Genomic DNA, 12,180 nt, shown 5'->3' with positions numbered 1-12,180 from the left:
TTCCTTAATGCAGTAAGTTGCTTTGCTCTGAGGAATGGATCCGAGGACTCAGGACTACTATTCTCCATAAATTACTTACAGTACCACACCCTGCCTAGTCCATTTCCCCGTATTTGCTTCAGTTATCCGAGAAAGACAGATTCACAGAACCATGAGGAAAATGTAGGTTGAAAAAGACCTTTGGAGACCAGCAGGTGCAACCTTCTGTTGAAAAATAGAGCCTTATGTTGGGTTACCAAGGGCCCTGTCAAGAAGATTATTTCACTCCTTCTCTGGAGAACCTAGTCCAGTATTCTACTGTTCTCATGGTGGTGAAGACTAATTCTACAGAGACAGAATTCCCCCTGAAGCACCCTGAGCCTGCTGCCTTTTGCCCTGTTTCTGTGCATGCTCATGAAGACAACTATATACATCCTCTCTACAGCTACATTTCAGGGAGGCTGTGACTAGATTCCTCTCCTCAGAACTTTCGCCTCTTCAGGTTCACAAAACCCAGCTCTGTCAGCACTTCTATGTAAGTCAAGTTCTCCAACCCTCTAATCACCTTGGTGGCTCTTCACTAAACCCCCTTCAACTTTCCCTGTCTCTCATGACATAGAAGATATGATTGGGGCAAAGCTAGAAGTAGCAGAAAGTTTCTGTTTAAATGCTACAGTGTTTTGCTTTTATTTTGATTAAAAATAATTTAAAACGCCTCAAACACACTTGTCACAATTTATGAAAAACTTTCTTTGGAAGAACAGGAACAAGTCCCATATAGCAATTAATTATTTGATTTTAAATTTGCATTTCTAAAGTAGGTCCCACTTGTCAATTTGTTTCAGAAATAAACTTACTTCTTAATTAAGTACTTCTTACTTGCCTATGCCAGGAAATAGAACTCTTCAAAAAAGCAAACTAACTCTTTTTAATGCTGAGCATTAATTATATTGCCTTCTCTGATTTTAAAATACATTCCCAGTTAATAAACTTTGAAGCACATTAGATCCGTAAGAATATAAGCTGAGTAATGTTTCAAAAATTGCTTTCTATGAATTAAAAAAAAAAAATCTAACCCAAAAGTTAAGTTTCTTCATTAAATTAAAAGCACACAATACCCTAGAAATTTCAGGAAGAGCGAGAAGAGGGAATAGCGAGTGATACTGGGAAAAAAAAAAAGTCCAACATTAAGCTTGGAAAGGAAACATGCTACATACAGGCAAGCATGTGTGTTCATATGTGTGCAGATGTGCGTGCATTTTGGATTTTTTCATGAGCTATTTACATTAATATATAATGCCATGTTTTCCACTGCAATAACAACTGGATTTATGTTAATTTTTTTTAAAGACTAGCCAAAAAACTGCTTTGCATTTTCCCTGTAGAAAAGTAATGCCACAGACCAGACATAAAAGACGGATTTTAAAAAGAGGCAGGAGCAAAGGATAAGAAAACAGACTATATTCTCTAGTCCTGTTTGCAAATGCACTGTAGAAATAGTACATAAATACAGGGTAATTTCCCCCCATTTTTCTACCTGCTAAAGAATCCAAACAAGCTGCATTTGTAGGAAGATAAAAGGCAATCAGAATTAAGATCCATGTAAATTAGGATGCTATTAATAGTGAAAATTACTATCTATAAGGCTAATAAAGAAATCTTCATACGGTTTTTTTACATTTTTACAAACATCAGGTTAATCGTAAGCCAGCTTTGGTAATACAGTGTACAGTTCACAAAGGCAGGGTACAAACTTGTACCCAAAATTATTAAAACCATGACATGGCCTCTCAAAAATAGTGAGAAGAGTAGATGACCGACCATCTTCACTTCAAGTTTTATTGGTTTACAGTCTTCAACTTGTTTTGGTCAGATAGAAACTAGCTAGCCTATAAAGCTACTACTGCCAGCTCACTGAGCAACTAATCTCCTGAAAAAACACAATAAACAAACAAAACCAAACCCAAATCAACACTCAAAACAAAAATACAAAACAAACCCCAGAAAGTGAACAGCTATCTTGTGCTTCACATTATTAGGCAGACAGATCTGTTCATGCTTCAGTTGTTCATCTGTTTCAAGTGCTGGACTCTTGGGTTGACAATCCTTTTGGTGTAGGACAAGCCATATTTGATGACCTTTTACTGTCCCTAAAGGAAACCAAAGCAAACTGATACAGAGAAAACATTTCTTCTGCAACAGATGCCCAAGCCCTAATTGTTTATTAATACCAACTACCCCTTTTACAGATGTTTAAAAACAACACAAGGCAAATAATTAGTGAGATAAATGACTAACTTACAAGAACCAGATAGAACATTAACAATGTATGTTTTTTCAGTCTACTAGCTCACACAGCTTTAGTGTGAATTGGAAATAGGATTTACATTCTCTGACCTCTACACTTCCTGTCAGTAACCTGCAATTCTCCCAATTGTATGTATGTTAAACATCTATTCTCATAATGTTACACTGATGTGTTTTATCTTGGCACACCTCAGAGAAGCACCAACTCTAAAATGCCTGAACATTTGACGTTGCCTCCTATGAGTTACTCAACATTTTCCAGATTGTAAAAATGGAAAAGTCATAAAGAGACTGAAATAATTTGATAATGTGTGATATTTTCTCTCCAGTTAGCATCACTAAGCCTTTGTAATTTTAGAGAAACTGCTAAGGTTTCAATTGCATTAGCATGGTTGGGTCTAACAGCAGTGATGAACATTTAAGCAAGCTGCCTTGATAGTAAAACAAAAGGAAGTAAAGATTGATAATGGCTTAGAAAGCTCTACCTCTAAAACTTGACTGGAAAAACAGCAGTTTTGACACAGCTATGGCTTGGTTAAAAAAACCTGAAATAAAATTAAAAGCTGCCAACTGGATACCTCCTATCTGATCGATTTTTAAAGACAAGTAGCACACTGTCTGCAGCAGATTCATGCTTTTTGTCATTTATTCTGAAAATTTAAAAAAAATGCCAGATCCTCTCAAATTCTGTTCAGACTCCAGAATATTTTTACATGTTCTTTTACAGGCCAAACATTCAAATAGAATATATACTTGCTATTGAAGAGCTTGCAGGCAAACACACCTGAGTGCAAGCTCACAGTTTTAGCTTGCTTCTGAGTGGAGAAAATAAGAGCATTTAAAATACACAGGGTCTTAAGCACTAAGATGACTCAGGAACCTCAAATTCTTTGATCAAAATGTACTTACAACTAAAGAGTGATAGCAAATAAGAAAGTGAGCAGTAATAAAACAAGAAACCCTTTCTTAACTTGTGTTTGTCTACTCTTACACCTTTTACTTGCTTAAGCTCTTTCCAAGAAGTTGTATGACCACAGCTAGCAGAGCTCTAGGCAGCCATAGTATTTCAGCAAAACCAAAAATTACCCTCAAAAAAAAGGCATTTTTATCAGTTTTTCATTACAGAACATATATCAAACAGTACAGCAATCATTCCATTGCCACAACAGCAGGAACCCTCTTTCAACACTTAGGAAGTTATGCTGCATAAAACACTAAAACACAAACCCCAAAATCTAAATAAACATAAAAACATACTTTCCTTTGCAAAGCAACTCATGAGGACACAACTACAGATGTAAAAAAAAAAGTCCAGATGGTGTCTGACCACGTATAGCCTTACACTATATAATACTACCAAGCCAGCAGATCTCTGAAAAGTTTTATTACATTTTATGAAGTAATATACTAGAAGGTCTTTCTCTACATTCAGAGATATTATAGTGACTGAAATCTTTGGCAATTAATCCTTTGCTTTAAAATTAACATTTAAAAGAAAACCTATAACTATAGTCCAAGAAAACAAACTAGCAAAACCCCCCACTTATAAGTCCAAGAAAATACACAAGCAAAAAAAAAGAGATTTAATCACAGCATCAGAGCTTCCTTTCACAGTTTATCAAGCAGGAAAAGTTAGGTGTTTAGTGACAGTGTAATTATAGGGAAAGTAGGCCCATCTTTAAGAAGCTCGTAGCACTGCAGAACCTGGGGGGGCATTGGAATCCAGTTGGTATCTAGTATATGAAATGCTATATTGGATAAAGGGAGTGAGGAGCCAAGCCAATTCTCAGTACCTAAGTCATCTTCATCTTCCACACGAATTTCACTACATGATTCACACTTTCTAACACCTCCTTGATCTGACTAATGCAGTTTTTGCCTGGGAAGTTCTGTGACTTTAGAAAGCACAAGCTGATCCAAATTGAGCTGGTTTCCCTGAAAGAGTCTGATGAGAGATCTCTCCTCTAAATTTGGTATGGAAATGGTCCTCAGTATTGAGACACACACTCTGGGAGTATGTCCTTCAACCTTACAATATCCTACTGCAGTAATGAATGCAATGAACAACAGAGCTGCTTTGTAATGGCAGAAGTCAGGACACTGCACAGAAGCCTGTCCCAGAACATGACTTGCACAGCCAAATGCAGTAAAAATCCCTTATTTTCACACTTAAAACTTTCCCACCTCTGTCTGTACACCATCCTTCCCTCTTTGCCCCCTTCATAATGAAGTCCAAAAAACCCCACATAATGACAGTAGTATTAGTGTTTTAAATTTGGGAATCAATCTCTCCTACATATGGACATTCTTTAAAAACAAATGAACAAAAATCAAAAAAACCCAAAACATTAGAAAGCCATTTCTTTGGCTTGCCACCAGCTGAAATACTGTTTGTCCCACTTGACGGCTAAAACCCAGCATGTTTTGCTTTGTTTGATCTTCGCACAGGGAAGAGACAGCAGTCAGCTAGTCACTGGCATGTTGTACCTCCACATCCTTCCCCCTAACATCACACAGATCAACTTCTGCCACTGCAGGACCTGTCTTCTATCCAGCCAAAATATACAAGGAAAGATGCAAGAGGAAGATAAATGTGCTGCAACATGGCAAAAGCAGATGGAAAAGCAAAGGCCCGCAGATGAAAAACTAATGAGCTTCAATGGTCTATTCACCTGTATCTACTCTTGTAGATACCATCTCCAAGAGTTTGCTTTGCTTTTATTAAACTGGTTTTTACTAGGAAAGAAAAAAGGAAGATACACATGTTTAATACAGAACCCAACAAGTCTGATGAACAAACAGGAAAACTATACAGGACAAGTAATGATTTTTTTAATACATCACAAAATTGGATTTTCCATCAAAATGCAATACAGCATGTAATAGCTATGAATGCTTAGAATTCCCAGCACCAACCCAATAAATGGCAAGAAAACAGCTACCTATGGAAGCAGCAAATGTCTCCCGATTCCAAACTATCCTGAACACCTGACATAACAAGAACAACCTGTCATCTTTATTGAGGAAATATAAAAATATTTGCTATGTTGAAAATCAGAATTTCTCATAGAAAGGAAATACATCCGGGAAATGCAGCTGAGGCTACTTTTTTTTACATTCACTGAGGAGAGTTGTGAAATATTTAAGATAAGTTTCTACCATTTCATTAGTTAGTCTAAAAAAAATCTGCAAGTCTGTCTCTAAAAGACTGTCTCAAAACCTTGAAACCAGTGAGAGCTCTGAACTGTAATACCTGCACAGTCAATATCCAAATAACCTTCTGACAACACAAAGTCAGCTTCTATGTTCCAGCTCTTGCAACAAATATATGTATCTGTAGAGCTGAAGCTATTGGAAATGGGCAGTGTTAGCAAGAAAGTCCTCAAAAGGCAATTCTTTAAGACCTACATAGTAATTACTTAACCTTAGTCCTTGGATCACATTTTTCTGCTACACTTTCTTAATCTGGAAAGCCAAAGCTAACTGTCATTAGTGCAGGCTGAGAAACACTTTTAGTTCTGTTAAAAAAAAAAAAAATCAGTTCTATTTAGCTGCTCATTGTGAATGTATAACTTAATTTCCCAAAACACCAATTAAGTAACAAATTGTGACTACTGTAAATTCAGTGTGTGGAATGGAAAAAAACTTCACAAAACCAAAACAATCTGACAAGCATTCTTATAGTTACTCTTTGTTCCACCTCTGATTCTTACTAAAGGCTCCTAGTTAAGGATTCTTCTTTTCTTTATTGCTAGTTTATCCCTCATTTTAAACATATCTACTCTCCACAGCTTATAGTTCTGCATTTTGCTATCAGTTTATACTTTAATCCAAATGGTTTTACATTTTTCTATTAAAGAAATAGTCATAAAGGATTAAAGGTGTTTCTCTGGAAAATAAAGAGATTTTCCCGTAAAGAGGAGATTCAATCACAATATCAACTTTCTTTCACAGTTTTCAAAGCATTGGTGCTTCATCAAATACAGAATCATCTAATTCCAGGTTAAAACTGTGTTAGGAATGTGAATAAAGCACAACAATGAAACTGCTATATAATATATATTCTTGAAGAATACGTTTAAGATGGCTGTTTCTTCCCAGTTGCAAATAGAACAAGAACAAAGAAATGCCTCCCTGTTTACTCAGTGTAAGTGCACAGAATCACTCTGATTCTTTAGTTCAACAAGGATATCAGCTGTTTTAACATCCTTCACATCTAAAAATTATGTGCTTACATACACATTTATAAATTATGACTCCTTTGATCTATTAGAAGTAACATTTAAATCAAACCCTTTGTTAATTTCTTCATTTCAAGCACTGCATCTACACACCTAAAGCTGTAACATTAGCTAGCAATTTGGTGATTATCTCTAGCAGTAAAAGATTGAATGCTGATTGCTGCTATGAGATTTACTGAAATACAACAATAAAAACAAAAACAGTTCAAATTTTGTTTAAGGTAAAGTTAAGTCACCTTAAGGATAAAAGCACAAAGAACAATCTGCTTTGGAATTTCTTTCTAGGTTAGGAAATTCTTGTTGAAAAGATGAAAAACTAGCAACTAAAAAAGCATTAAAAGTGCAAAAAACTGAACATGGTTGCTAGCTAAAAAACATGCCAAATATCTTAACCATGATGTAGGTGTGCCTAACTCAATTAGGCTTATGGATACACCAAAATAAACAGCAGTTTAAAACTGTTTGGAGAGAGAGAGCTTTCTTGCATTAGCTAGACTGACATATGGTAATTAGCTTCTTTTGGAACTTAGATACTCTGATTCATGTGTGACCTGTCTCTGATTTGAAGATCTATTTGGTCTCATCTCTTGCATTACCTCACCTCATTAATGTAATAATGAGAATAAAAAGAGAAAAATTAGTCAAGTTCTCTTTATATTTCTTTACCTCTGAGAAAACCAGTTTCACATAATCAAGTGTTTGCACATAATAGCCCACTTTCTTAAAAAAGCATTTAATGGAGTATTTTTAGATCAAATTAATTTTTCTGTAAAATTCACAGGCAGAAAATTTACCCTTTTGTGTCTTTTAACAAGCAAGCCTAGCATAAAACCAAAATATTAATGAGAAAAGCTAATTTTACTGCATGTCAAATATTTAATTCTGGAATAAAACTGAGATTAGAGATGTCCAGATCAAAGTAAATATAATGTGATAGGTAAGAAAGATTGCAGGCTGATTTGCAAAGATATGGAATGAACTGTTAATTTACTTACCTTTGCAAATCCATCTAAACTAAGAAATTGCATTCGTGAAAAGAAATTCACTTGCACAGCAGGAAAGCTCTTGAGCCTAAGATCTAAACTTTTTTCAAATGCTCAATGCAATCTTTATTAAGCCATAATTATTTCCTAAGTCTCTGAAAATATTCTACTTTACACTGTTTAAGTAACTGGTCAATCAACATCCCACACACCACTTAAATCAAGTTGACACTTGTTGCAGAATTTCTTGTTCATAAATTAAAAATAAAATAAAAGCTCAGTTTTTTCCACAGGAATTAATATTACTGTGAGAATCCTCATTTCTTTTGTGAAAGGCTTAAAATAATTTCATATGCATTACCTCTCTGGCCAAATAATGTCCACAGACACTTCTACTAACAAATTGACAGAATAGTGTGGATTTTTCCAAATGACTCAAGAGTTCATCTTAAACTGATCTAAGGAAAGAAAATAATCATTGATCTCAGTAATACTTCAAAAACAATTAAACTGAAAGACTGACTTAAATCTACAATTACTTGCCAGATAACCAAAAGGCAGCATCACACAAAGCCTGAAGAGGGTATTTTCCTTTTCTACTATCACAATAGTATTTACTTTAATACCTGAATAGAGGAAAAAAGGGGATAAACTGTTGCATCCCTGTGGAACTTTTGCAGAACTGTTGCTGTTGGCAGTGCTAAGAATAGCTGTTACTGTGGCCTGCCTTCACCTCTGAAGAAGAAGGCTATGTCTTGTAGTAGTTTCTTTTCTCAGATTTTACTAATGAAGCACAAGTAATATGGAAAGAGGTGGCTTCTTATGAACAATAAGTAAAACAAAAACACATAGCACGGATTAAGAATTGACATAAAACGTTTAGGTACACTAGGACTCCTTGTTACATAATAGCACAAAACAGCAGACTTCTCAAAACTTTCAGCTGCATGATACTCTTGTGTATCTGCACTGCAGATTTTGCATGCTCGAAGGTTGAACAATAAAGGAATGTAAGATCTACAATACTGGAGACCTCAATCAAGATGCTGTTGGATAACATCACAAGATGAAGTACTTTGTATTTAAAAAAGCGTTTGAAGAAAACAAACAAACCTCCTGAAATGTACTTTGTTCATAGGGAACTCTTTGTCCTTGTAGCTGTTCCAAGGAAAGAGATTTATAGTGGATCTACCTTCAGAAATATAACGTACTTAGCAACTGCAGAACACGAGCACCACTCAGTGGAACTACCAGAGAAAATATTACTGGTAAAGTCAGTGTTACCTATTCATAACCCAGCAACAAAAAAAAATTTCAGGTGATTCTACTAAGACAAAAATCTTCCTCAGAAAAATTTTAGGTGAAAAGATGGCCAGCTTTCAATTATAGTCTCTGTAATATGAACTAAAGTTCTGTCCTTACTATCACTTATTTGCTGGCTCTCTTTCCCACATACAATTATCATATTTTCATTAGTATCTTATTTCTTTTTCAAAAATACAAATTGTAATTACAAAAAGGAAGACATATGAGCTATCTTTTACCATTCAGTTTTTGGAATCACCAGCATCTCCAGAATAACCACCATTTTTCTCTCTCTGGGTAAAAACACTGAAGCCTGTCTGTCTCAGAGCTCAAAGTATTACTTAGTCTTCAGACTTTAGAAATAAAGTTTAACAAGTTTCATAAAACTGGTCAGTTGGGCATTGACAACATACCTTTAAAATGTCAGCTACATTTACAGCTGCATAAAATACCAGCAGAGGATGTAAGATATCCCTACTTCCACATACAAATTTTTCGATTTTTCTGTATACATTTGAATTTTGCACTTCCCAAGAAAAGCTTCAGATACAAATGCTTGAATATTTTGATTTTCACTATTTACACACTGAAGCTAGCAAGTTTTTTGGAATGAGGAATTAAAACCACCCAGTCTTGTGGTAAGGCCAGTGGCAGCCCAACCAGAGTGTTTCCAAGGGCACTGCGACCAGGTGTTACCCTTCTTCATGGCTGTAGAGCGCTGTGTTTCAGGTCTATGCCTAACCCAGTGCTGATACCACACCAATAACAGCAGTGTTTGCACAGCATCAAAGCCTGCTCTGTAACTCTGCTCCCCCAGCAAACAGGCTGAGGGTGTGCAAGACAATGTGAGGACACAGTCTTGCTTGCTTTGCCTGAGAGGGCTATGATAAAAGCACCAGCTTCAAGCTTAATCTGGTTATTTGGGCCCTGTGTTACTGTAGTCCTGTCAGATGTGCCCCTGTACCAAAGCAGCCTTACCCACTGGACACAATTCCAGTTACAAAACATGTAATAGCTCTGGTGGGGGATCCTCCAAAGGCTACCCTGTGGCTTCATATGCTGACTACCATCTTCAGAATGAGGGTCAACAGCAGATGGGAGTCACAGGAAAGAACTTCAGATTGCTGCAAAGTTTCTGTGCATCCTAGCTAAACATGACAATCCAAAAATGTACACTTGTAGTTATCATTAAAAAGGTGTAAAGTGATCAGACAGAAAGTTTTCCAGTTGGGGTTTATCTGAATCTCCACCTTACAACACAACGTATTTCACAGCATAAAATGCTGGGAAACTCCAAAAATTGTGAAGAAAGATTCTCTAAGAACACAACTACTAATGTCATATCTGGTTAAATGCTTAAGGAAGATTCTAGAAAACTAGAATTCCAGTGAATCATAAATCCCAGTATGTTTCTCCTTTAACCCAGTCATGCACTGATGAACATTTGCAAACTAAACAATCCCCATAAAACTACTTAAAAGTACACTTTGCTACAATCCTAATTTTGGTCCTGAAGTTCACTAATCTATACAGTCACTTAATACATATAAATAGGCCAAAAACTAAATTTTGTAAGTTTAGTCTTTTCCCAGGAGCACCTCACATGTTCCCTCCTCAAGATCCCTTCTCACTAAGCATTACTGCACATTCACAGAGAATCCATGTTGCCAGCTGGCTGACACATAAAATGTCCATACTTATGGGACAAGTGAGTAACACAGTCTATGAAGTTCTCATGGGGATGGATCCCATTGTCCCTAGCTCGAAAGATGTCCCTGCTTCTACCTCACAGACACCAAATCCATAATTAAAGTACCTGCAGATGCTGGTACTGGCCATATCATACAAGGATTCATGACCTTATTTTCCCAGGGTTCTGCTTCTCTAAATGGGAAATATATCCGTATCTGTCCTACGAGGCACCCCAAAATAAATGAGGAGTGCATTTAACAATTAGAAATCCCAAATACATAATACATTCATACACTCTCTTCTAATTACACTAAATTTCTAGGACACAGATTGGTTCTTTGGAAATGTGAAAAAGTTCAGTACTCAACCACTGCAGAATCTGCTTTGGTCACCGTGATGCATTACCTGGTAAATTAGTCTTCATAATATCAATGCCAACTTGAAGCTCAGGCTCAGCTGCAAGGACTGCATAATCACCTTGATGAGAGATATTGAAGTTGTAATTTGAATTGATACTGAGTAAGTTATTGGCCAGGAAAGGTTTTCCTTTTGATGTCCTTTGCAACTGTACTTCATTCCAAGGTATGCACAGCTCTTCTGCAATTAATTTCCGCATCAGCAGGCGACCAGCCTGTGAAATAAAATGGAAGTGATTCATACGGAACTGTTGTGCTATGCGGTTGCTAGAAAACCACCTGCCTAAAAAATGTGGGTTTATTACTGTTGATATCAAGTTGTGTATTTTAGCCAAATAATGTAAATTTCTCGCTTTTATAAAAGCTGAGTCAAGTCAGTTTAAGCAAAAGAGTTCACCAGAATATCAAATATATTATCACTATTAGCACAGTCAACACAAGATGAAAAGCAGTCCCAGCCTAGACAAATCACAGTAGTTCCTTTCTCTACTTTATTTATGATACTTTATGGCACAAATAAATACTTTTTACACCACCCCGGACAGTAAAATTATCTTGACAGCCTTCCTTTCAGTACATTCATTCACTGCTTAGGTGCACAATGAAATACTCAACAGCTAGAAGTGATAAGTAACTCCTTCCAGACTAATTAACACGTGTGTATTAAATTACTATGTTATTAGGCGAGATTTAAAACCTGCATCATATAAAACAGCTTTATCCTCCTACACATTACACTGATGTCTTATGTATAGTCTGCCAGGGTATGCTGATTTTGTCTCCTGACGAAATTTGGTATCACGATTTAGAAGATGTGAACTCTGAATTTCAGAGTTACTACTGACGGGAGGCTGCAAACACCGCTCTTTGCTCCTCCGTGAGGCAGAGCTTCATACTTTTATATATATATATATATATATATATATCTCCTTTAGCTTTACATCCCTGAAATGCCCTTGCAGGGCATGTTTTCCTACGAAAAGTCAGGAATTTGGGCAACGCTGACTCTGCAGAGAGACAACCGCGTCCCCGCTCCCCATGTACCAAGGCGGCTTTGGCATCGCGGGCAAAGACAAACTGGCCGATGCGGTCCTTCTCCTCGGGCTGCACCAGCTGCGCGGCCAGCAGCCACTCCCGGCGGCGGGGTCGCCAGGCGCCGCAGGGGAAGGCCCAGCGCACGCTGCCCATAGCCCCGGCACCGCAGCCCCTGCACGGCCGCGCTCCCGGCGCCCTCCCGCGGCTCCGCCCCCCCGCCGC

General features: G+C 37.0%; 1 protein-coding gene across 4 annotated transcripts in view; it reads right to left on the bottom strand.

Moving 5' to 3' along the window:
- The window catches only part of AASDHPPT (aminoadipate-semialdehyde dehydrogenase-phosphopantetheinyl transferase), a 41,968-nt gene that overhangs the window by 29,487 nt on the left and 301 nt on the right, over positions 1-12,180 (bottom strand). For 3 of the 4 annotated variants that reach the window (XM_048294689.1, XM_048294688.1, XM_048294687.1), the window contains exons 1-2: positions 11,968-12,147; positions 10,913-11,138 (exon numbers count right to left, since the gene is read on the bottom strand). In XM_048294689.1, the coding sequence (XP_048150646.1) occupies positions 10,913-11,138; positions 11,968-12,111 (370 nt within the window). In that variant the 5' untranslated portion in view covers positions 12,112-12,147. Of the gene's footprint in view, positions 1-10,912; positions 11,139-11,967; positions 12,148-12,180 lie in introns of those variants that run through there. The other variant, XM_048294690.1, reaches the window with a different exon arrangement.

The sequence above is a fragment of the Corvus hawaiiensis genome, chromosome 2, assembly GCF_020740725.1.
Source record: "Corvus hawaiiensis isolate bCorHaw1 chromosome 2, bCorHaw1.pri.cur, whole genome shotgun sequence".
Taxonomy (NCBI): Eukaryota; Metazoa; Chordata; class Aves; order Passeriformes; family Corvidae; genus Corvus; species Corvus hawaiiensis.
The sequence above is the reverse complement of the archived record's forward strand: the minus strand, read 5'-3'. Positions and strand labels throughout refer to the sequence as shown.